Source organism: Dendrobium catenatum, unplaced genomic scaffold, assembly GCF_001605985.2.
Source record: "Dendrobium catenatum unplaced genomic scaffold, ASM160598v2 fragScaff_scaffold_1427, whole genome shotgun sequence".
NCBI classification, from domain to species: Eukaryota; Viridiplantae; Streptophyta; class Magnoliopsida; order Asparagales; family Orchidaceae; genus Dendrobium; species Dendrobium catenatum.
In genome coordinates this window covers 549321-575578 of record NW_021319889.1, presented here as the reverse complement: position 1 = coordinate 575578, position 26258 = coordinate 549321, and the positions used below count along the sequence as shown (strand labels likewise).

The 26258-nt window shown below is 36.5% G+C and overlaps 2 protein-coding genes across 6 annotated transcripts in view; one reads left to right on the top strand and one right to left on the bottom strand.

Annotated features, from left to right (window-relative positions):
- Positions 1-94: 94 nt before the first annotated feature.
- Positions 95-11878, top strand: LOC110111135. Of its 2 annotated transcripts, none has more exons than XM_020842872.2 (4): positions 95-308; positions 392-535; positions 3328-3515; positions 11439-11878. In XM_020842872.2, exons 1-4 carry the CDS (start codon positions 211-213, stop codon positions 11630-11632), a joined length of 624 nt encoding a protein of 207 aa, XP_020698531.1. In that variant the 5' UTR covers positions 95-210; the 3' UTR covers positions 11633-11878. The 2 variants fall into 2 exon arrangements, with proteins under 2 accessions (XP_020698531.1, XP_020698532.1); XM_020842873.2 differs by having other exon boundaries at positions 11465-11607.
- A 2659-nt stretch (positions 11879-14537) lies between these two features.
- LOC110111117 (actin-related protein 2/3 complex subunit 1B) overlaps positions 14538-26258 on the bottom strand; it is a 49500-nt gene continuing 37779 nt past the window's right edge. For 2 of the 4 annotated variants that reach the window (XM_020842853.2, XM_020842852.2), the window contains 7 exons: positions 23761-23842; positions 17525-17613; positions 17323-17408; positions 16903-16966; positions 15130-15233; positions 14988-15046; positions 14538-14905 (listed from right to left, as the gene is read on the bottom strand). In XM_020842853.2, the coding sequence (XP_020698512.1) occupies positions 14847-14905; positions 14988-15046; positions 15130-15233; positions 16903-16966; positions 17323-17408; positions 17525-17613; positions 23761-23842 (543 nt within the window). In that variant the 3' untranslated portion in view covers positions 14538-14846. Of the gene's footprint in view, positions 14906-14987; positions 15047-15129; positions 15234-15340; positions 15429-16902; positions 16967-17322; positions 17409-17524; positions 17614-23760; positions 23843-26258 lie in introns of those variants that run through there. The other 2 variants (XR_003702704.1, XR_002304823.2) reach the window with 2 other exon arrangements.

Here is a 26258-nt window from a genome sequence, read left to right as displayed (position 1 = left end):
TTATATATATAATATATTAAATATATTTTATTTTAGGTGAAATTATAAAGAAAATAAATTAAAAATTAAAATTTTAAAACTAACGTACTATGCTCCTCAAACAAAACGCTGGAGTTAGGGTTCGCGGCTTTGTGCAGTCGAACAGGCAAGCCTACCTCAGCGCAGCTAATCTCCCGCTCAGCACCCAGGCGGGCGAGAAGAAGAGCGAACATGTTGTATAAAAGGCCGGTTTTTCTCTCCTCCTTGATCGGCCGAAGAAGTGCCGATTCCGTGGCGACGAGCTATCTACATCAATTTCATCCTTTGAGGTAAATCTGAGCCCATTCATGCCGGATACCTTCTTTTTTTTGGCAATGGGCTGTAAAATCCTGATTGAATCGCGTGGTTGCAGCTTATTCTCTACTTCCTCGGAGCAGGTCGGCAGCGGGAAGAGCTTTCTCCTCCGCCGGGCGATACCGATCGTGCTTCTTAGCCTCACTGGTGGATTCGCTCTCAGTGCTGTTAATGACATTGCGATCTTTCATGGATGCAGCAAGTACTGATATCTTCTTTCCTTTCATCTGTTTACTTTTTTTTTATTTTTTTCTGCTGTGTGAATTCATAGGAGAGTATGGATTGTAAACATCGTATGTCAGTTATGTGCATTCTCCAGAGAACTGTAATGCTGCACTACTCCAAAAGAGATTAACACTTGAAATGTGGTGAATTAGTTTCCATTGATTAATGCCATAAAAAAATATTAGATGAAGCGTGAAGGTAAGTTAGCTCTGAAGAAGATGCATGTACACGAAAGTTTTCAAGAAAGTCGTATGTACCATTCCTGAAGCATATGATAGAATCTTAGTGGTACATAGTGAACAAAGCCATGAAATATATTACTGCTTGATTCATAAGGGTAAACCGGTGAAGTTGAAGTCCCTAGTAGGGATGTAAATGAGCCAAACTTGAGTGAGATCAAGTGTTGTTTCGCTTGGCTCATTATGCAAACAAGCCAATTTTTGTTGTTTGTTTATATATATATATATATATATATATATGCATAAAAATGTATAGTTTTATTTATATATAAATATAATCAAACTCCTACTAAGTCGGACATGATTGAATACAACTTTTTTTTTGTTTTAGCTTGTTAAATAAATGAGAATTTTAAAATTAGATTAACACAAGCTAATTATTGAGTTAAACATGATTGAACATAAACAAGCTGTTTTGGCAAGTATAGTACCTAGTTATATTTGAAGAATTTGGGAGATGATTGTGTAGTTTTGTTAAAAAAGAGGATGGGTGGAGAAACATATTGGCATTAATATTTACGAACAAAGGATATGCTCAAGATTGTAGCAGTTATGGTAACATCAAATTTATGAGTCCTACTATAAAGTTATGAGAAAGGGTAATGGTATATTAATTTAAGAAAATCATATTGTTTTAAGTTGGGTTACTTTATTATAAATGTGGTTTTTATGTTTTGGCAATTGATCTAAGAATGTTGAGGGAAAAAAGGATCTTCATATGACGTGTATTTAACTTGAGAAAGTATATGTTTAAGTGTCCAAAGAATTTTTTCTAAAGTAAGGTGAAAAGTTTTGTAAGAAGGTTTGCTAAAGTTATGAAAGATGTCTATGATGGAGCATTGACTAGCATTAGAAATAGCTGTGAACTAACAAAAGGGTTCTCAATCACAAATAATTATCAATTTCATCAAGGATTGACATTTAAGATGTGTATTTTTTTAATGAAGATGCTTACAAAGGCTATTTAAAATGAAATATTTTAGTGTATACTATTTATGGCTGATATGATTTTAAGACATGATATCCTCTATAAAGGATTCATGTAGCCAACCCGACATAGTGAGATAAAGGCTTGATGTTGTTGTTGTATACTTCATAAAAGTTATAACAATGGATAAAAAAATTACAAGACAAAAGGCTTAAGATTATCAAATGCCGAGTACATAGTATGCATTTTTAGTGGAATTGAAATTAATAATGTTTGGTTAATGAATCAAATATTATTGGAAGTCCCTATGATATATAGATGTGATATATTTGAAGTATTTTGGATCTGTTATATAGAAAAATTGTAGATGTGGATATAACTTCCAGAGTTAAGATTTTGTGGTTAAAATAGAGAAATATCTCATGAATTCTATGCAATGAGTGAATATCATGAAGTGTTAAAAGGTAAATTTTTATAATTGTAATTAGACTGTCTATGCCATATGTTTTTAAGTGTTGAGTTACGAAAATGTCATTGGTCAGGTGTGACATAAATTTGTACATTATGGATTAATGGTAAAACTAATTAAGTTAGATTTTGAATGATTATTTCATAGAAACGGTGGCAGTTGCATTCATTGAAGAGAATGTAGTGAAAATAGACTCAAGTAGCATGGGGATATACACGAAAGGGTAGAGTATGAAATAATAAGTCTTCATGGTAAAATTATGATTGAAGGATATGAAAGGTAGGGGTGGATTAAATGTAAGTTAGGCATTTTGTTAAAAAAGAATATTAGAGTTAACGGCTCATGTTTTCCTTAACAAGAATGTTGAGGAAGTATATGCACTAATAATAGTCTGTATATATCTTTTTGGCCAGAGAAATTATTGTGAATAGGTTGTTTCAGAGAAATTTCCACCTTAAAGAACTACAGCATGGGATTATTGCCTGTGCTGTTTGTTTGCTATTGTGATGAGTAAACAAGATGCTCTGTCAGGTTAATAAATAACTAATTTGGAAATGCATTTTATATACGTGCATTTAGCTCGTTTTATTGCATCTTCACTTGAAGCGGTTTAACTTTATTTAGTTGTGTGCAGTAGCTTCTGAAGTAAAACTTTTTGAATGCAGCAAGACAAGTTCATGCAATATTAAATGAAGTTTTTTTATTATATTTTCCACGCAATTATACTTGCATCAACAGTTCTGTATTTTGATTATGTTGTGCATCACCTGAAACCTTATCTTACATTTCTTTTGCAATCTCCTCTTACAAATTAGGAAGCACAGTTTTCATGCACAATCATTACCATTTAAGTGGCTGATAGGATGGTACATTAGTCCAAAGCCAGATCTTTGCTTGGATTCATATAACATACACTCTAATATTATATCTTTCTAAGGTGGCGCTTTTTCCTTGAACTGTTTGTGCATTTAGGCCAATATTTATATAATTGTAAACTCCTTTCACAACGCTAATGCTTTTTTTCGGTCCTCATGAGGGCCCACTTATTTCCCATGCATTTGAGTGATTTACGATGTTTCATACTATTATTTACAAGTCTTTTACTGTTTTCTTTTTGTTGGATCCCGTTTTAGGAAGGCAATTGAAAGGGCAAGTGAAAATCAAAAAATTGTTGAGGCTCTTGGAACTCCAATTGTAAGAGGCCCATGGTATGATGCATCTCTTGCTGTAGGCCATAGGAGAAATTGGGTATCATGCACATTTCCAGTTTCCGGGCCCCAAGGATCTGGCACATTCCAGTTGAAGGCTTTTCGTCTTGGAGGTTTGTTCCTACTTTTCAGAATTAAATTATCATTGTTTTTTTTTCTATCTTTTTGTGAAGAAAAATTTGTTCCTTGAATAGCATGATTAACTTGTGTTTTTTTATACATAAATCAACATTTGGTTATTATCTCCGTTATTGAATCCTACAACTGACATCGATGTAAATTTAGTGTTGCACTGCTTTCAATTTGTTTAATTCTGTATGAAACCTAATCGTGTGTTTTACATAATCTGTCATGAAGTATTGAAATACTTGTTAAGTTCATGTTTGGCCTATAAATTATGGCCAAACTGTTTGATGTGGTTAATCTGCAGAGGAATGAGACAACAAAACAACGATAAAAGGGAAGCTCTATAAGCTCGGTAAACTGGTAAAAACCAAGGAGTATATTCTATTCTGCTTCTATCTTTCTCCTTTACAACTATATATTTGCCCAGCCTTCTTTACTATACTAGAAAAGGCGTAACAATATAAAGCAATAAAAAGCTGTATAATAGCAGAAAGGGTAAACTAAGTAGTGGCAAGTAAACTATTAAGTAAAGGAATAACAGAAAGGTAAATTATAGGTAAGATGTCTTCTCTGCTTAAGCGGTTCCGCATCAGCTCTCCCCCACTGAAGAAAATTCTGCTGTCTCAGCAGAGACGGTAGTTGGGGCATCATCAGCTGGGTAGTAGGGGCGTAAATCAGCAACATTAAATGTTGACGAGATGCCAAACTCCGCAGGGAGATCGACGATATAGGCATTGTCGTTTATCTTCTTTAATACCGGAAAGGGGCCCATCTTACGACGACCCAATTTGGAGTGAGTGCCGGTATTCAAGCGCTCACGACGGATGCGAACCATGACTAAATCTCCCGGTTTGTAAATCCTTTCTCGACGGTGTGCATCGGCAGCAGCCTTATATGCTTCATTTGAAGCAAGCAGCTTAAGGCGTATGTCATGAAGCATTTGTGTGAATTGATCGACCACATGAGCAGCTTGCTTGCTATTGCACTTAGGCAAAATAGCAATGTCTACAGTATGATTGGGCTCTTTAGTATAAACAATATGAAATGGCGACGTACCTGTTGATCGATTTGGCATACTGTTATAGGCAAACTCTGCTTGGGGCAACAAGTCATCCCAAAGTTTTGGGTGTTCTTGCACTAGACACCGCAACATATTACCCAATGTACGATTCACCACTTCAGTTTGGCCGTCAGATTGTGGGTGGTATGCCGAGCTTAGATTGATTTCAGTTTTAAGCCTCTTCCACAACTCGCGCCAGAAATGGCTAATGAATTTTACATCGCGGTCTGATGTTAAGCTTCGCGGGAGACCGTGCAATCGGACAATTTCGTTAAAGAACAGTCGAGCGACGTTGAGGGCATCAAATGTTTTCTTGCATGCAATAAAGTGAGCCATTTTCGAAAATCTATCCACTACTACCATGATAGAGTCATTACCTCGTTTAGTTCGTGGTAGACCGAGGACAAAATCAAGACTAAGGTCCTCCCAAATAGTTTCAGGCACTGGAAGTGGCAAATATAAACCTGTGTTCTGCTTCCCGCCTTTGTAAGCTTGACAGATCGGACACCGTTCGACGAACCGGTGAACATCACGGCGTAAATGTGGCCAGAAGAACCGTTGCTGCAGCTGTTCCAGAGTTTTCTCGCGTCCAACATGGGCGGCTAAGCCTCCGCAGTGAATTTCCTGTATTATTTGGTGACGCCATGATGATTCTGGAATACAAAGATTATTTTGTTTGAACAGGTATCCGTGCCTTATAGAGTATTCACCACAGGAATTGTGCTCAGTGCAATCTGCCCAGATTTGATGAAAATCTTTGTCAGAGGCGTATAAGTCTTGAAGGCATTGAAGTCCGGTAAGTTCAGTGCTGAGCTGAACAAGCAAAGTAGATCGCCGACTTAAGGCATCAGCAACTCGATTTTCTGATCCTGGTTTATGCTTGAGAACAAAAGTGAATCGTTGAAGAAATAGAATCCACCGAGCATGCATGCGGTTGAGTGTTTTTTGACTGTTAATGAACTGCAATGCTTTATGATCGCTGTGGAGAACGAAATCAGCATGCAAAAGGTAAGGCTCCCACTGTTTGAGAGCTCGTACAACCGCATATAGTTCCTGCTCGTAAACGCTCCACTTCTGTCGCGCTGGACACAACTTCTCACTGAAATATTCAATGGCCCTGTTTTGCTGCATTAACACGGCACCAATCCCTGTTGCCGAAGCGTCTGTCTCAACTGTAAAAGGCACATCAAAGTTTGGCAAAGTAAGAACGGGTGCTGAAGAAAGAGCTGCTTTGACAGCTTCAAAACTTGCTTGATGGTGATCAGACCAAACAAACTGTTTTAATTTCAAACAGTCAGTTAAAGGCGCGGCTATCATGCTAAAGCCTTTTATAAATCGCCGATAGAAATTAGCCAAGCCGTGAAAACTGCGTACATCAAAAAATGATTTGGGCGTGGGCCACTCAGAAATGGCTTTGATCTTCTGCGGATCAACATGAACCCCATCTGCAGTAACAATGAAGCCCAAGAAATATACGGCATCAGTGGCAAGCTCACACTTAGGCACATTCAAATACAGTTTGTTGGCTCTCAATAATTCAAAGATCTTCTGCAAGTGAAGCACATGTGTGCTTAATGACGGGCTGAATACCAAGATGTCGTCAAAATACACGACACAAAATTTGTTCAAGTATGGCTTCAAGACTTCATTCATAAGTCTCATAAAAGTCGCCGGAGCGTTACAAAGCCCAAAGGGCATAACTTTCCATTCATACAAACCTTGCCTGGTCTTAAACGCAGTCTTCCATTCATCGCCCGGCCGGATGCGAATTTGGTGGTAACCGCTCCGAAGATCAAGCTTTGAGAAAATGGTCGATCCGGCTAGCCTTTCGAGGAGTTCCTCAATTCGGGGAATGGGAAACCGAAATTTGACTGTAATCTTGTTAATTGCTCTACTATCCATACACATACGCCACGAACCATCCTTCTTCGGAACCAGTAATGCGGGCACGGCGCAAGGACTTAGACTCGGTTGTATTAGTTTTTTTTCTAGCAGATCATCCACAAGCCCTTGTAATGTAGCGTGATCTTTAGGACCCAATCGGTAGTGTGGCAAATTGGGTAATGAGGCTCCTGGGATCAAGTCAATTTGATGCTGCAAAACTCTGAGTGGTGGCAAAGTTGCTGGTAACTCCTCGGGGCCGAGATCTGCATAAGCTTGCATCAGTTCCTGTACTTCTGCAGGCACATTGTGGAGAGGTTTGGGACCTTTCTCCTGAACAACCAAGGCCAATAGTACTGAATTTTCTTTGCCAGATTGAATTAGCGCAGGGCCAGACACCAAGTGCATTATGGCAGGTTTGCTTTTAACTGGTTCAAGTTGCTCGGGTTGAAAAGGAAGGAGTTTGAGGCGCTTTCCTTTCCAGTCAAATGAATACGAATTTAATCTTCCATCATAAATAGCTCCCACGTCGTATTGCCATGGTCTCCCCAAAATTATATGACATACGTCCATGTCCAGTATATCACAGAGCACTTCACAGACATAATGCTTACCAATAGAAAATGTGATTTTACACATTTCTGTGACCATAATTTCCATGCCCTTTTTCACCCAACCAATCTTGTAGGGATGAGAACTCTTAGTAGTCTTTAGTTGTAAAGCTTGTACGACGGACCGAGCAACAATGTTTTCAGTACATCCACTGTCAATAAGCAAATCACACACCTTTCCACCAATAGTACACCGAGTCTTAAAGATGACATTCCTTTGGGACAGTGCTCTTTGTCGGGGAGCGAGTAACATTTTTTCCATAACACAAACCAAAGGTTCTCCTGCATCAGGGGATACCTCCTCCAGCTCGGGTTCTGTTTCCTCCGCCTCCTTTTGCAATTCCTCATCCTTGGCAGTCGTGAGCTGCAATTGCGGTCTGCTCGGACATTCATTAGATTTATGTCCCACCTGAAAACATCGGAAACACTTGATAGTGGTGGGTCTAGCATACGGGTTGTCTTTTATGGGTGCTTTCATTCTCTGCTGCTGTAGCTTAGGATCAGCATTAGACCCCAAAGACGGGCCTGGTGGGGTCACATGAGTGGTGCTGCTGGATGTTTGAGCTGAAGTAACTGCAGGTACTTTGCTAGAATAACTGTTTTTAACTTGGTCTGCGTGAGTCTCAAAATGAGGCCGCCTGTTTGTGTGCTGCTTGTACCCTCTTGCAAGCTGAAGTTCTGCCTTCAATGCGAAATTAACGGCTTGCGACAGCGACCAAACTGAATTTAACTCCAACTTGTCTTGTATAGCATCCTTGAGCCCACCAATGTATCTGGCAACGATTTAGTTGGTGTTCTCATTAAGATCATTCCGAGCACTGAGGCGATAGAATTCCTCGGTGTATTCATTTACTGTCCGTCCTCCTTGAGCACAATGTTGATACCTTAGATACAACATTTGTTCATAATCTGTAGGTAGAAAATGTGAGCGAAGAAGTTGTTTCATTCGTCGCCAACTACGAACTGTACCGCGGCCCTCTCGCCGGCGAGTCTGTAGCAGTTGTAACCACCATGCGCTTGCTCCCCCCTTCAATCGACAAGCGACGTATTTCACTTGTTTTTCTGGTTCGATCTCCATATATTCAAAGAATGGCTCCACAAATCGCTCCCAATCAAGATAATCCTCAATATGCAGCCGGCCGTCAAAAAATGGTATATCGAGTTTGACTCTAAACTCATTTTGTGGACGACCATAATGAGCGCCTCGGCGTCTTCGTTCGACCTGCCCTGATTCATGCTCGCCCTCAGAATCAGAATACGCATTCATATTGATGCCTCCGAGATCATCATCTTCAGAATCGGAAATCTCGGAATTAATCTGGGTACGCCTTTGTCCTTGCTCCCGATCACGTTCGCGCCTTCCGTCTGTCGGATGATTCGCACGATTGGGACGAAGACCCCTGATCTCGTTCCGAATGGCCTGAAATTCCCTACGCATATCCACAGTTAGCCGAAACAAATCGGAGGTTACCTCATCCATCCGTCTGTTGAGGCTGTCCTGGGCGTTCCACAATGCCTCAAGACTGCGAACGTCGTCGCCAGTCTCCCGCCGATTGCCGTCCGCCATTCCTCTAAGCACCGGGCTCTGATACCAAAACTGATGTAGGTAATCTGCAGAGGAATGAGACAAGCAAAACAACGATAGAAGGGAAACTCTATAAGCTCGGTAAACTGGTAAAAACCAAGGAGTATATTCTATTCTGCTTCTATCTTTCTCCTTTACAACTATATATTTACCCAGCCTTCTTTACTATACTAGAAAAGGCGTAACAATAAAAAGCAATAAAAAGCTGTATAATAGCAGAAAGGGTAAACTAAGTAGTGGCAAGTAAACTATTAAGTAAAGGTATAACAGAAAGGTAAATTATAGGTAAGATGTCTTCTCTGCTTAAGCGGTTCCGCATCACTGTTGATAAATGCTTACAGAGTAGTGACCAGATGGTGCCTATGATGCCTAAAGAGATGCAATGATGGAAACCAGTAGGAGATAATGGGAGGTTGACATTGTTGCTAAGCAAGGTCTGTAAAGAAATAGTGGAGTAGTTTGGGAGGATATGCAGTGATATTCAATTATGTTAATTGATTATCAGGTCTGTAAAGAAATAGTGGAGTAGTTTGGGAGGAGATGCAGTGATATTCAATTATGTTAATTGATTATCAGTCATAAGGAAAGAATCAGAGAATAGTTCATCTTATAGCTTTGATTGCAATGAATTATAAGGATATCTACGGGATTTATAATTATTAAATTTGAGTAGCAAGGATTTATTAGGATTTAAACTTTTGCTAGACATTTAACAGTTTGCTAGGCACAACTAGTTAAAGATTGGAAAAGAAGGAATTACAATTATTGTTAATAAAATGACCATGGGTTAGCAGGATCCCGCTATTTTCTTAAAAAGGATTTGTTGGTATTTTAAACTTGTTAGGTCCACGTTATCAGCCGGAAAAGGTAATCAAGCTTCAGCATAGTTTGCTATTGGCTCATCTCCTGGTTTATCAATTCTGACTTCATTCCTTTCTTAATATAGTGGGACAAAATATCTGCCTTATCAGTTCATGTTCGACCTAAAAAATATTGTTGTCAACTCCAAAATATTGTTTGGGGTGGATATATCTGAGATCCATTTAACAACGTCAAGCCTTTATCCCACTTACGTGCGGTGAGATTGCTCTAATCTAAATTGGGTTTGGATGAGTCTCAAAGTTTTAAATTTACTTTACTTTTATACTGAGTATACCATATGCATAATCAACCATAATTTATAATGCAATCATATCTAAGCAAATCTAATGCTTAAATTTCCTAATAAAATTTAGTTCAAGATATTATAAATTATTTTTTTTTCTAAAAATATGCATATAATTTATTTTTTTTTGAATGAGGGAGATGGAAGGTGGCTTCTCTTGATTGCTTGATTGGGAAAATAATGTACTTCTTTTTTAATATCTGATTTGCTTTCCTATAATTGGAAGTTATGTGGTAGGTTTAAAGCTTAAATGGATCAAAAAACTGAATGATGAGATGATATTTTTTAGTCTTAAGCATATTTAAGCCATTTGGTTGGTGAAAATGATGCTAATACATGCTGATATAGGCTAAGAAAACAGCTTGGTTGTATTTTGGCCTAAAGCTCTCATTCTCTCAACAAATTAGGTGCTCTTAATTTTGTATAAACTTAAGTGATTATTGTCTGGAGAACTTATATGCTTGTGAACTCGGATCAAAACACAATTGTGTGAAATTTACATTTTTAAATTTCTCGTAAATTCAACATCGTCTCTCTATAAAATATGCCATTTTATCCTGAGGGTCAGATACCCACTAAAGTTGGTGGTGAGTAATGATTGCTGGCTTGCTATAATGAGTCCTCTATTCCGATCGTATTGGGAACATTGAGAAGAGTTGAAGATAGACACACAAGGGATAGCGGTTTTAACACACTAGAATTTTTTATTAGCTGCAATTGTCCAACGGAAGTACATGTCCTCAATCATGATTATCAAAGTAAAAGGAAAAACCAGGATAAGCCACATATCTTGATTTATGTTTCGTTTGGGACAATTTTCTTGATACTTCTTAAAGCAGCTTTTTAGTACAAAAATTATTATTTTTTTACTAAAAAATTATTTTAAGAAGCAGTAAGAAAGCCGTCCCAAATGAAGCCTTAGAGGGGAACTTTTATTACGTCCTTTGACCGGACGTAGCTCTACGTTCGGTTAGAGGATTGTTACTCGATTTTTGCTCGGTATTTGGTCGGTATTGCTAGGTATTGTTTGGTAATAACGAGGAATACCGCTATGTGAAGACCAGTACCGAGTAATACTGAGTAATCCCAAAAAATACCGAGAGAAAAAACTCGGTATTTTTTGGGATTACTCGGTATTTTGTCTTTACATAATAGTATTTCTCGTTATTGTTGGTATTGCTCGGTATTTCTCGTTTTGTGCCTGCGATCTTAGTGCCGGACGAACGTAGCTCTACGTACGTTCACCGGACCAAATAAAAGTTCCTTAGAGGGGCATACAATTTCCATGGTTTATCCTCGCTTTTGCTGAAAAGCCAATCTAAAAACATGCAACTTAGGACGGATTTCTTTCTGGTTAAGCTTAGGAACTTAAGCTCGGTTTCATGCATTTAGCTTTTCTTAGTTATATCAATCCATTGGAAAACCCTAAATCTTGTAGGATAAAATCATAAGATGATTGAACCCCCTGGAGGTGTACAAGAACGAAGTAGACATTATTTTGAGAATCATAATCTATGCATTGTTTATTGCTCTATCAATTCACAGTTATTAAAATTTGTTTCCAGTTCAAATAAATACAGATTCTTGTTTTCTACTCTTTTACTGCAGAAGATAAGTGGTTCTCATTTCTGCAGCACCATGACTGGGACTTGGTCTCCATGGAAGCTTTAGTTGATGTGCCTTCAGACAACGAGAATGAACGCGTTCTTCGAGTAAGTCTTACAGATAACATTACACCTTCCAACACCCTTATTGATTGCAAAGCTTGTATGTCTCCAGAAACCAGAGCAGCTGAGAATTGAAATATTTTTTAAAAAAATCTTTTTATTAATAATCCTCACATTTTGCCAATACTTCAAATAAAAACAGACATAATATTTCAATCATAAGATTTCAAAGTTGCTAATATTTTGGGTTCTAGCTTGAAAGTATTATTTGTTATAAAAAATAATTGCCTGTAAAGTATTACTTGTTGCCTTGTCCCGCAAGTGTAATTATTCATACCAACCATGCCTTATTATTATGATTTTTTTTTTTGAGGTGAGAAATTGTTTGACATTGCAATCTTCTATGATATTGTGATGTACTGTATGATGCTGAGTTGAGCAAAATGAATGGCAGTTTGGTAAAATCATGTGGTTGATTGGTATAAAGTTATCATTTCATTAAGTAGTTTATGGAATGATTGATTGATATCATTGTCTTCAATTTAGTTATAGTATTATAGTTTAAATTAGTATATAATGATTAAAATAATTCATTATTAGTTAATTTGATAGTTAATCAAAATTAGTTCAAAAAAGTTGCATTTAAGTTTTCATTACAACTTAGCCCTTTTGATTTTGCTCAGCTTTTTGGTTGATATTTATAAATTTTATTGGAGCAATGAAGTTGAGTAAAAGCTCAAAATAGTCTTCCGGCTATCAATAACTATCCAATTTAGTTTCAGAGTTTTGCATCGCTCTATTTTAGTCTCTTGACAATTGAAAATTGAGCCAATGTGGTCCTTAGCCATTTAAATTAATGGAGAGAGCCGGAGATATTCATTTTTTTCGGGACATAAAGGTAATATACCTAATCAGCCTTTGACTCATTCTTGTGATACGCCCTGGAGCCCTTTGTGCGAGGTGAAGATGCGTAGAGGGAGGTGCGAGCGACCTAGGGTAACTTGAGCAAGGCAAATGATGCAAGCGAGGCAGACGATACAAGCGAGATGTGCTGATGCGTGCTTTGACGCAAGCAAGATAGGGAACGGCAAGCAATGTGTGACATTCATAAGGAGATGAAGTTAGGTTTGCTGTTTATCTTGACCTCATTAAAGTGCAATTTTCAGCTATATAATTCAATGTCAATGAGGCAAGCACTTGATCTTTCTTTCTTTTTTTTCATGAAGCTTTCAGTGCAAAAAGATCAAAGCAGTACGAATAGATTCAATCAACTTCTTATTTATAGCTTTCCGTTTACTCTTTCTGGCAGAATTAGAATTTCCTAAACTATCAGCAATATAAAGTATATTTAATTACTTGTAATTTAGTGACTTACCCTAGTAACTCAATATATTCCTATAGTAATGATAAAATAAAGCCAAATAAGTAATTTCATCTCATCTTTCATTTATAATACTTAAAATATTTAAATATCATTGGTATTTAATTTTGGAGATAATTTATCATGGAATTAAATTGACTCAATTTTGATTAATTAACAGATTAAAATGGGATAATTTTAAACTCTGAGACTAAATAAGATATTTATTGATACGCGGGGGTTATTTTGAGTTTTTGCTCAATTAATTTCCTCTTATTTGAAGATCATTTCTATTCACATCATAGGAGTGTTTTAATTAATCATATTTCATTTAGCTTTATATTTTCTATGGATAAAAATATTTAGTCGTTTTTTTTTAATTTATTTAAACGAATCCCAAGCTTCAATTAATTTTAAGGTTTTAGCTGCATGAAAGAAGAATATTTGGATGATCGCCTCGCATGATATAGTTAACACATTTAGTTTTGACAAAAATAAACATCTTTGTTAAGCAATTTGAAATTAGAATGCCAATGTAATGATTTCAAAATATTGAGACTTAAGTTTTATTTAAAATAATTTTTTAGTATAAGATTTTTTTTACTAAAAAATAGTTTTAGAAATAAGAAAGATGTTACAAATAAAATTTTAGGCCTTATTTGAAATAGCTTTCTTCACTACTTTAAATATAATTTTTTAGGAAAATAGAATTTTAATTTATGAAATTTTTGTATTATAAATTTATTTTAAAAAGTAATAAAAAAATCATCACAAATGATTGCTTTCTAAAATTATTTAATAAAATAAATTTCTAATTAAAAAAAATTATAAAAAATTGTCACAAGCGAATTCTTCTCTTATTGAAATTGGAGATTAAATTGAAATTCTCTTGGAATTATAGGAGCGAAAGCCTAACTTTTCCTAAATTTTAATCCTATCAATATGCGCTTCTTCTAACATCACTTATGCGATGCTCCCTTCACGAATAGATGAGCAGCATCTTATTTGTATTTTTTTTCTATTCGACTTTTTCGAGATTTTCTTCATTTCTATTCATTTTTTATTCACATAAATAATTTAGATTCGAGAAAATGCTCAATTAATATCATAAATAAGTAATTTTTATTCATTAATGTACTACTATGAATACAAGTCATTGATTCTTATTTCTAAAACCAAATTTGATCTATTTTGAAATTAAATTCAAATCTAATATCATACCAAAAAGATAAAATAAGCTTCAATAAAAAAAAGAGAAATTTAATCATAAATAAAAATGAACTTAAAAAGCTTAAATCGATGCAGAGACTCGGTGTTTTCAAAGGATAATCCCATCTTCATTGAGCCATTGCTTTAAAGATAGATAATGAAATAAGGAACTCAATTAGTTCAATAATTCTGCAAGCCAAAGCGCCAAAAGGATTACAAAGGCCTTCAAATGGAGAAATTATTCTGTGCGGATGTCGAACGCAATTTATCATACGGAGACCAACTAGAATGCACCACATCAACAATACTGAGCGGTATCGAGCCAGGTACTGAGCAGTAGGTGACGTGGTGCATTTTGGTTGATCTCAAGACGGCGTTTGACGTCTGCACATAATAATTTCTCCTTCAAATGCAACTGAATTAAGTGCAAATACAGTTAACAATTCACCCAAAAAATTTGAGAAATTAAACTTTTGTGAGTTCCAAACACAACGGATCATTTGCCGCAAATTCATATAGCTTACAGTTTCAACAAAATCATTTAAGGATGAGGATCTCTGTCTCATATAATGAACATGTGGATGAAAAATATTCTATCAAAATACCTCTCAAAATAACAAAATTTTACAAGCACAAACTATGCAAACAGAAGAATTTTTTCATCCATATCAGAATAAGAGTAACTCTAATCACAAGAATGCCACTGCATGGCTGCATTTAAAAAATGGAGTACCTGCTGCTGCAATAACAAGTCTAATGCTGATGAGAAGAAACTTTGTATTATTCTGGAATATCTGTGTTGTAATCTAACTCCCAGATTACAACTTTACCATCCAAACCTGTTGAAGAACCATGGCATACAACGCAAGTTACCATAAAAAAAAAATATCATATTCGTCAAATAAGCAAAGTTCCACTTACCAGAGCTGCTAAAACGCCTTACAATTTTATCCCCTTCTTTTTGTAAAGGTATAATGCAACTGAGACAATGGATCAATTGCAGCAAAATCATACAGATGCAGCACTGTTTTTGGAAATATAAATGCTGAGATCAAAAACCTACGTTATGGTATTCTCATGAGCTATACCACGAGCTCTTAAAGAATCGACACCATCATTGGCTCCATGTCTGGATTGCCCATACAGCTTTCCAAATGCTTCAGAGAACTGATGAGAATCTTAATATGATTAGTTCTGTAGATATCAAAAGCCTGACAAAAAGACAAGAATGATATTCTAGGAAGTTGATACAATATCAGAAAATAACAACTTACCACCCATCCCTGTGTGCGATATCATATTTGAATGGAATAATTTTAATTTCCCAACTACAATTTTCTGGACGGATACATCACAAACATACTGAAAACATCAATCTGTTGATGTTTTGGAGAGTATAATCCTAGGCATGATGATTCATAATTGTTGAGATTACATCGAAGATAGAGATCATGAAATTGAATTTCAATTATTTGTGGAAACATATCAATTGGTAGAGCCCTTGATAAAAGAAAGAGATGTTGTGTATGAATCACTCATATATTCTTCTGAATTATATGTACCCGCAGTCTTAATTTGGGTTCAAGTATGGAATTCTCTCTCAGAGCTGCGGAACTAACGACTCTCTTAGAAAATCGAATGACAAACTTTTCCACCCATTCTCAAGTGGATGAGATCGTTCAAGTGGTCTCAGTTGTGAATTCATTGCTACGCACCTTTCTTCGTATTGACTTTTGCCAAAAACCGCTATTTGAAAGAAATGTAGTCAAATACGATGTTTATTGATTCTATTTCGCCATTCTTTAGGTACTAATGGAGACTTTTTTTTTAGATAAATCGTATTGATAATGACCTTTTAACCAATTTTTTCATTCATTCATTACAAATGAATTTTATTATGTGAGTTAAATATTCTATGTATCATACAATAGTCTTTTAAATTATTCTTAAAAAAAGGATAAATGCTCCAATTAACATTTTTGGTAAGCCAAACCCACGGCCCACCGCATGCACTTCCTAAACATGGTGGAAACCAAGTAGGAAGGGTTGCTCCCATGGATTGTTGACTTGAGAGGACTTTGGTTCCCTCGCATAGATTGACGAATTGGTGGGCTGGCCGCCACGCCATACAAGGAGAACAACGATATCTAAGAAAACAGGAAGGTTCTTCAAACAACAAAATAGAGATATATTCCACCCAAACGTGTAGATGATAATCAGCAGTGTAGCGGAGGTATTGATCGTGATGAACTTCTGATGCTTTGATTGTTGAAAAAGGAATTCAAAGAATCCCGCGTAGAAAAACAAATGAGAAGGTAACGAAGAGAGATAAGAAAAGAGATGATTGAATGCCTCAAAAGAATAAGCCAAAACATTGAGAGAAAATTGAAGAAAAGCCTCATAATTACAAGATTGAAGTGTTCTCCGCAGCGTATGCCAGAAGAAAATCCCCCATTATTTCATCAACTAATTGAATTAAAGCCAAATGGCAACTATTTGTAATAGTAGCCAGAAATTTATCGACATTCCAACCATAGTAAAATTTACATGATGACGAATATGTCCAAAATACTATAAAGCAATTTTACCTTTGATAATTAAAAAAATGCCAAATAAAAACAAACGACATAAACCAAGTGAGGCTCAATACTAATAACTAGAAGCATCAAGAACTGCATTATCATGACCAAGAAGCAGAATCTGTGTTATAAAGGAGCCTAATACTAAGCAAAATGATTGAGAAATAGTTTGAGAAAAAACAAGCTCGCATACCAATATGCACACATTAGCACAGGGGCACACAAAAGAAATCCTTTTGCAGAGTAAGTAGACATACTTGTGAACCATATTTTGAATTTGATTGTGCTGTTTTTCTCTCTTCTAGGAATTTAGCAAAGCTCCTGTCAGATAACAATCTGCTTAAGTAAAATAACCATCTCGCAATTCCAAAATTATAGGATAACATACGATTCCAACTAAACCCGATGAAAATTAGAGATGACCCTCCTAGCAGCAAGTGTACCTCACTGTGAAAGTAACTCACTACGGATGCCCTCTTGACATTTTAAAGTTTCACTTTTTTTCTTTTTTAGGAAAAAAGAAATTTCAAAACAATAACAAGCTCGTCTAGAAAATAAAAACTTTAGAAACTTTCAAAATAATTACTCTATTATTCAACTACAATCATGCAATCAAGCAGGGGTATTATTCTCTAAGGAGAGATTTTAAAAAGTAACATCTTGAAATTATACTATACCAGAGCCCTGTATCATCCTTGGTAAAAACCATCGGGTTGCAGTCAAATCCCACACCAATGACCATTCTCTCTGATACAAAAAGGAGCTGAGCCAGTAAAATGGGGTTAGTGCAAACATGAATATTGAACTCAGAGCATCAAGGTTATATAAAAATAAAACAATATTAGGATCTAAAGGTGCAAAGAAAGAATGTTAACCCACATCACGTAGAGGCAGGTTGCGGTATGCCACATTATGTGCCGAAGGCGAATTGCGAACATCTTCTACAAAATATACCGTTGAGTTGTGACCTAACCAGAATTTGCATGCAAGCCATTTAGGTCAAACAATTCAAACTAATAGACAAAAACATCTTCATGCAAACTAAAAACTATACTACAAGAAACAACAAATAAAATTACATGATCATAATCAAGATGCCAAACAGCACAGACTGTTCTGGTTTTGCAAGCCCAATTTTGTTATTTAAAACTATACATAGCCTTTTGACCAAGTTAAAAAGAAAAGCACATGACAATTGAATCACATGAAATAATAAGACAGTAAAATAATGTCAAAGCAACATCCAAGTCATCCTGGGCTCTAAAAGGTTAGTAGCAACTAAAATGGACATATATAATGTTCCCAAGAAGTTCCACCATAGGTAAATAGTCAAGAGAATAAAAACATCTAATAAGCATTAGATCAGCGACCATAATTGGCATATTCATGATTTATACTACTTTTTAGACTGTCCCGAGCTTTTTACAATAACAAGTGAGCAGTATAAAATTATTGACTCGGCCAAAGCAATAACTAACAAGATTTATATAAGATAAATAACCATATAACAAGGCATTCTTTTGTAAACAATAGTGTTAGCACTAGCTAAGGTCATATTGAATATCATGACCCATAGATTTACAATAAGCTAGTTTTGATTTGTGCCGTCATATATATGAAAGCATTGACCATTGACAATCCCCTGTTCTTCATGAGGAGTTAAATACATGCATACTTAACTTAAATGTGAGGAGAACTTCTTTGATTTTAATATTAATGTATATTTATGCATCTTTAATGAGGGCATTTCTTCATCTACTTGTAATGAGCCCCCTACATAAGGAGCAGGCCATAGGACTGGGCGCAGTTGGAGCTAGAAATCCTCTTTTTAATGAAGAAAAACTTATTGTTTTGAAGTTAAAAAATTTCTCTCTTCTAGTAAGTATGATGATGGGAACATCAGAGCTTGGAAGGTTTATCACCGTAGAGGCCAGAGATCTATGGCCTTCAATGAGTCTTTATATTTTTAGTTTTCATGTGTTGTAGGAGATTTATGTGGTGTTACTTATTTTATTATAGTTTTACTCTCACTTGAGGGAGCTTTTGTGTTGTTTGGTCAAGGGCCTTCTTGTCTTTTATTTCTTTCATGTTTTTAGTACCTATATATATGACCCATTATTCTCTTGTACGGATGATGAATATTTTGATATAAATTTCTGATTATATGCTTCCTCTTTTTTTTTGTGAGTTGAGTTTGTGTGTGAAGTCCTTTGGAGAAAGGCAAAAAAATAACCAACAGTGTGTGAGCACTTGGTTGGTATCATCTTCCCTCTCTATCTCTTTCTTCTCCATCCCTAGCTGCTCAAACAACCAACCGCCAACCCCCTTCCCTCCTCTCTAACCGCCTCCACCTTCTTCCCAACATCCTTGACCCTTGGGCTTCCCAATTCTACATTTAATTCACATTAATTGAGCATTTATCACAATTAATTGTGACCTTTGGAGATCCACAATTGCTTAAACTTTTCCCCTTCCCAAAGCAAGTCACATCAGTCATTTCTCTTCCCTAAGCAGCCAGCCCTACCACTTCACCTCTCAAGCTGATTTTTTTCCTTTCTCAGGCCAACTAATCCCCTTACCAAGCAATCCACATCAGACTTTTATCTTCCCTAAGCAACCAGCCCCCATCTCTTCACCTTCAAAGCTGACTTTTTCATTTCCCAAGCCAACTAATCCAATTCCCAAGCAAACCACATCATCCCTTTATCTTCCCTAAGCACCAACCCCCACCTCTTTACTTCCCAAGCTGACTTCTCACTTTTCAAGCCACAAAAATCAGTCACATCATCTCTCCCCTACTCCCCATGCAGCCGACCTAGCTTTCCCCTCCAAAGCGCAAAACCGTGAGCCTATCCAAGGAAACCTAGCTTCATTGATTCAACAAAGAGCAAGGGTTTCAAGGGCAAGCCAAGGAGGAACTAACCGTCATTTCATCAAGGACTTCATTCCTCCCATTCATGAGCTAAGTATCAAACTGATGCAATCAAAAATTTGGGGAGGGACCCAAATTTTTTATCACAAAAACTAGACCTTACTAGGAAATAGAAATACTAAAATTGCTAAAGAAATCAACCAAATTCTAAAAAGAAATAAAAATAAGAAACAAAGATACTTTTATAATATTAGAGAAAACTCTTACATTTCATGACACTCACAAACTTGACTCTTAAAATTAAACGACTCAAGCAAGACACCCTAAAGTTGCTTCACTTAGAGAAGAGGGATACAGGTGGGGTGGTCACTTGCGGAGAGACGAAAGAGATTAGAAGCCAAGACGAAGGTTGGAAAGAGCTCGCAAGATTTCCAGAGGAGGTGGAAGAAGGTGGACAAAGCTCTCAAGCTTTTCCAAGAAGAACCCGCAGGTTATGGCTTCCAAAAATCACATCATATAACATATCTAAATCAACCCAAAACATCTACTATATATAGGCATAAGAGGGGAACTAAACAGCCATTACAATATTAATTAAAACTGGAAATAGAAGGCCAAAAGGCACTAAAAACTGCAGTAAAAACTCTTAGAATTGCTCCCCAAAAACTGTTCATACCCATATAAATGAGGTGATAAAAGCCATCAATTTCCTGCACAGGAATTCCAAACATCATAGCAAACTTCAAGATAAAAAAAGCCACGGTTCCAGCTCAGGGAAACCAAACAGCACCAAGGGATTAAAGGCCACGGATTCCAGCACAGAGAAACCAAACGGCACAGCAAATCCAAGGAGGAAGGCCACGGTTTCAGCAGCCAAGCATAGGAAATCCAACAGGTAAGTCACGGTTTTCAGCAACCAAACAGCCACCATTTTTTTTAATGAGATAAAGGGGACCACGGAAAATAAATCCAACAAAAGGCTGCAGCATCCCAAGAGGCAAAAGGGAGAGGAAGGGGCAAGTTCAAGAAACAATGAGCTAATTCTTTAGTTCCATAAATGAACTAAAAAAATTGCTCATAATGAGCTAACTTTTAGCTCAAAATATTAATGAGCTAGCAAGCCCAAAAGACCCCCCCCCCCCCCCTTTGCATGCATCACAAACCCTCCCCTTTATTGATCTTCTCCTTTCATCTATAGTAGCATCATCTCATATGTGTTGATTAATCCGCCAAGTTCTACTTAATTTTGAGCGAATATAAACTCTAGTGACTAGTCCCTTAATTAAATGTTGGACTTGTGCCAACGCATGTTAGCTAGTCTAAATTGATTCACCTTTTTTTATTGTTTAGCCTTTACTTGTTAGTTTCTTGTTATCACATGATCTAATAGTTCAAATTATCTTATTGTTTTTAATGTTTTATGAAGTTCATTTTGTTGTCTTTGATGTTATCGTAGCATAAATTTCTATTTGTATAACTTATTTCGCTTAGTCCTCCATCATATGATTATAAGATTTTTTTTCCTAATTGATCACCCATATGATATTCCTCCTCTCTCGGCCGAAAACATTAACTCTCTACCTTAGATGACACATCAACATCCATGGAAGAGTTCTTTCACTCCTTCACCAACTCTCCTATCATCTTCCCATGTGAATCTCTTTCTTGGATTCTCTCATTTCATATAAGAATTACCTAAAAAAAAAAAGAGGAGAAGATAACCATGCAAGAAAAAAAGGTTGTGTGATGTGAAACCAGGAATTGTTTTTTTTTTAATTAATAAAATTTGTTGGAGCAATGATAAAAATAAATTTAAAACTTCTCAAAATTGAAAACTCAAGAAAGATCTAAGAAGTCAACAATGCATTAGGCAATCCGTTACAACTAAATTTGCAAGTTCATTAAAATAATAACTTAAGCAAACGTAATGAAATGATTAGCCAACTAGAATCCGACGGTTAACAAAGTAATCGTCTCACCTTGAGGCTCAAAGTCACTCTTCTACTTCTAGGATTGTCGGAGGAAGAAGAACCATACGAGAAACGAGATCACTCCAAGGTAGACGACGCAGACGATCCGTAGTGGTGGCGAGGGAAGCGGCGGCGGTGAAGGTGGGGAAGCAGGTGGATGTCTGTTGATGGTCCAGTCGTAGTCTTGGAATTGGTCGTTTATGACGTCCACGAGAGTGGGAAGGATGCAGTTCAAATAATCTTCAACCATGTCGTCGGAACCAAATCCGACGTCGAAGAACGGTGAACGGGTGAGGTGAATGTCTCCGTAGATGTCGAAAACCAATCCGCTCTCAAGCTCGGGATCCGCCATGCATAGTGGGATTGAGTAGGGAAGAAGAAATAGGGTGGTGGGAGAGCTTGCCGTGGGCTAGGGAGAGGGAGGGAAGTCACGGCTTGGGAGGAAGAGGGGGCGGGTGAGCCTATGGGGGGAATAAACACAAATCTGAATTTTAATTCAGATTTCTTAAATTATGGATGACTTAATTTCAGTTTCAGAATTTCAAACTTGAAATTAGTCAAGGAGGCAAAGAAATAAGGGTGTATTAAAAGAGAATTAATAGGGGAGAGGGGCCGGCCATGTGTAGTGGTGAGAGAGCTTGAGAATTTAAACAAGTGGGGACCACAAGGAGTTAAATAAAACTAATCAAAAATCTGAATTTAATTTCAGAATTTGATTGTCTTAAGTAACTCCCCAAATTCAAATGAAAATATGAGGGGAGTTGAATTTGAATTTCAAATATGTGTAACTCCTATTAATTGACTTTCCAAATTTAATACGGCTTAATTAGGAAAGCAATTAACAGAGGAGAATTCGAAATCCAAAGAGGAGAACTAGGGGAGGAGTCGGCGGCAAGGTGGAGCCAACGGGTGGCCGACGGGTTGCTGGCCGGCGGGTGGCTGGGCTGCAAGCCGTCGGGTTTGGAGGTCCAGGGAGGGGCGACGGCAAGTAGCCAGGGAGGGAAGAAAGGGAAAAAATTTTCTAGGGATTCGATTGGCCACGGATTCACTCACCTCAATTATCTTCAATCCGAATTTCCACAAAGAAGGCTTGAACGAAAATCTAGAACTCACTAAGAGATCTAGGAGGAAGGAACTCACAAAGAGAACATAAGAGTAAAATTTTTATTCATCCAAAACTAAAACTCAAATACAATGACTAAGCCTATATATAGGCCATCCGAAAATAAAAATCATAAAGACGACATTGCCCTTGGGCTACAATAAGCACTAACTCCCTCATAGGGGTACAAATGGAAAACATGAAATATAAATGACATGAATAAAATAAAACATCAAAAATAAAGACTATGAATCATGGCCGTCGCTCGACGACCCCTCCGATGGTAAGTGTGCCGAAATCTCCTATGGATGTCCTCATCAGTGTGTTTGCTTGGTCAGGACAAAAGTAAAATCTTATTAATTAAGCTTCAAGGAGTTCAACAAGAGAAAACTCTGAGATCCAAGGGAAGACCAATGGCCTTTCTTGAACAAAAACCAATTCTCTCAAAATCCCGAGTTTGCATTGATCTTCCTTCGGAGTATTTCTATCAACAAAGGAGAGTCAAGTCATATTTTAAAATATTTCTACACTCTATGGCAAGCTTCATCGAAAGTATATACTATTATAACTCTACTCTCATTTCATTTATGAAACAGGAAGAGCAAAGAATTATTTATGAAATACTTAAAAAGGATTTCACTAGACAGGAATTCACTTTATTAGCCATACAACTTTATCCATTCAAACAGCACCAGCTACATTCTTCTGAAGTAGGAAAGAAACCGACATTAGGAAAATAATGTGACATCAGATTTGAATATCCCCTAACAATGCATAAGCATAAAATCTAATTCCATTGATCTTTTTCCCAGTTATGTAATGAAAAAATGCTCAGAATACTATTGTTGTAATAAAGATCATCTCAAGGTCCTTGATCATCAACAAAAACGCTAACATAGATAGGTATATCTACCTCGATCTTCCATACTTTGGAAGTATAACGTTGCATAATATTTTGGTCCATCATTCTATCAATATATAGATAAGAAATATTTAAGATTAATAAAACGCATATGTCATCACTACTTTTTACCAACAATAGATACAAGAAGCATGATTCTCCCCATTGGTGTGATAGCATTTGTGCTTAGAACTAATTCTACATCCAAGCAAGTTACCATCCATGTGAATTAGTTACCAGAATATAGCACAAAACAGAATGAAAGCCAACCTGCATAAGCCAAGGTGTTACCACTCGGAGACCACTTCACCCCAAATGACCAACTAGATGAGAGATCAAGTTGCACAATTTGCTGTTTCAGTCAGATAAAAACATGTAATCAACATCAATAGTAGTACTTCCAACACACGCGAAATACAGTACAGCATATTTAATGAAATTTCCAAAAGAAGGAACTCATGCAGAATTAAGCACTGGAAAAACAAGCTCAGCTGCTGAATACACCTATAATCCATGGTAGCCTATCTTTTGACAACTTCAGGTGTGCTACTTTTTTAAGCATGCAGCATCAAAAAACATGTTGATTCATGATTATAATGTGAGAAAAACTATTTTTAATAGAATTTGTATGAATAATTCTACACGTAAATTTACTCTTAAATTTCTGATAGTGAATGACAGGATGGGGTGTTAGTTAACTTAATGATTCGCACAAAAACTGAGCGAACCTGAACCAAGCTCCAGCCAACAGCCTCGTAACCAAAACCAGAGCTTTGCACTGAGGTTAGCCTTTCCTCAGCAAAATTGCTCATACAGCAAAACTTTACCCATGCATTTAACTGAAAGTAAAACTTATATAGCAAAATTACTTATAGGCAAAAGGCAGCTGCAAAATTCTTGGTACTCATCCTTCAAAAATTGTATAGTCAAAATCTCAAATATTGGCGACACTTTGAAGGGTCAAAGTGTGGCTGCTTTTAAATCATGCTACATGGAACAACACAGAGTATGACCCCCAAAACTTCTGCTCAAACACAGCCATGCATCTAAGTTTACCTGCTATTGATTCAGTATTCATGCGATACCTTTCAACATACTATAATCCTTGATTTATAGGAAGATTTGAGCAACTAAAGGAAATCACAAAAGGAGAAGTAAGAGGAATCAATTTCAATCTTTATGGGCAGTATCATAATTGATGAATATGATAAAATAAAGAACCCTCTTTATTAGAAAATAAAATAAAATCAGATGCAAGTCCATAGATGATACTGGCAATGTGTCAAATATCAATGATGTGGTGCTTTATGATGATGGTATGTTACATCATCTGCCCCTAAGAGAAAAAAAATCCTCTCGGAGACAGCATGGTAGACTTCCAATAGAGTAGAGGCAGAACATCATAGATCTAAAAAAAAAATCATTAGGAATCATCAATGTTGTCAATGGTGATAGATTTTGCAAACCAAAAAATGGAGCTAGTGTTGTCCTAAAGAGCCAGTAGTAACCTCATAGATGATAATCTAGTCCAAGTTATCAGCGGAAGAGAGAGTAGAGGCACAACAAGAAAAGTAGCATTTAGCAATCCGCATAGGAGAAACTCTACTCGCAATAACATTAGTAGGCAACATAAAGGGTACTAAACCTTCAATATTGAAAATATGAATAGTATGGCACTCATGTGACAAATCAACTAAATAAGAATTGTCGAAAAAGTGCTCCAAAACTGAGTCAAAACATAATCACATTCATGATATTGCTAAATCTTCATTTAGCATTGATAGTTAACGTGTACTTTTTATTCAGTAAAGCAATATGATTTTTAATTTTGGCATGAAATGTATGCATATGTTCAACAAACTCAGTGCGCAAATACAGAGATGAGATTTATGGGGATGCAACGCCTTGTACCATAGTCAATTTCAGAATGAGACTTACCAATAGTTCTATGTGGGGAAATATAAGCAAGATTTGCAATAGATAGCACTAAAGCCTCGCTTGGGACGGCTTTCTTGATGCTTCTTAAAGCAACGTTCTAGTACAAAAATTAGAAAGCTGCTTTAAAAAGCAATAAGAAAGCCACCCCAAACGAAGCCCAAGTCCCATGTATCTAAGTTTTCAGCCGCAATCTAACATAAATGATTACCTATATTTCAGTTGAGCACTTTCATTTGGTCATTCATTTGTTAATTGAAAGCAACTGAAACCTTTTTGTGCCAAAAATTTCCACAAAATGGCCAGAAATGTCCAAGAAATCGAGTGCCAAGGTCAGCAACTATAGATGTGGGATGCCCATAGAGAGGAAGAATATTGCAAAAGAACAGATGAGCTATTTGTGAGGCTAAGTGTATAGCCAAAACAAGCCATCTTTAAGAATCGATCAACTAAACAAAATTAGTCACATTTGCAGACAACATTTGGCAAATCAAGAATAAAACCCACACTAATAGCTTGCCAAGGAGAAGTAAAGATGGACAATAGAGCATGTGGTCTGATGAGTTGTTAGATTGCTATGCCATGTTGGCAAGTCCGATATTCTATGATGCACAGACACGAACACGGCGACATGGACACGACACGACACGGACACGTCAATTATTGAAAATATAGGACACAGACACGAGTTGGACACTGTATTATAGTTTTTATATTTAAAAAATAGTGTATAAAAATTGAATAAGTATAATTTTAAAAATAAATTAGAAATAATAAGTCATTTAACTATAATTTATGCTTAAAATGATTAACATTAGGATGTGAAGAGTCGG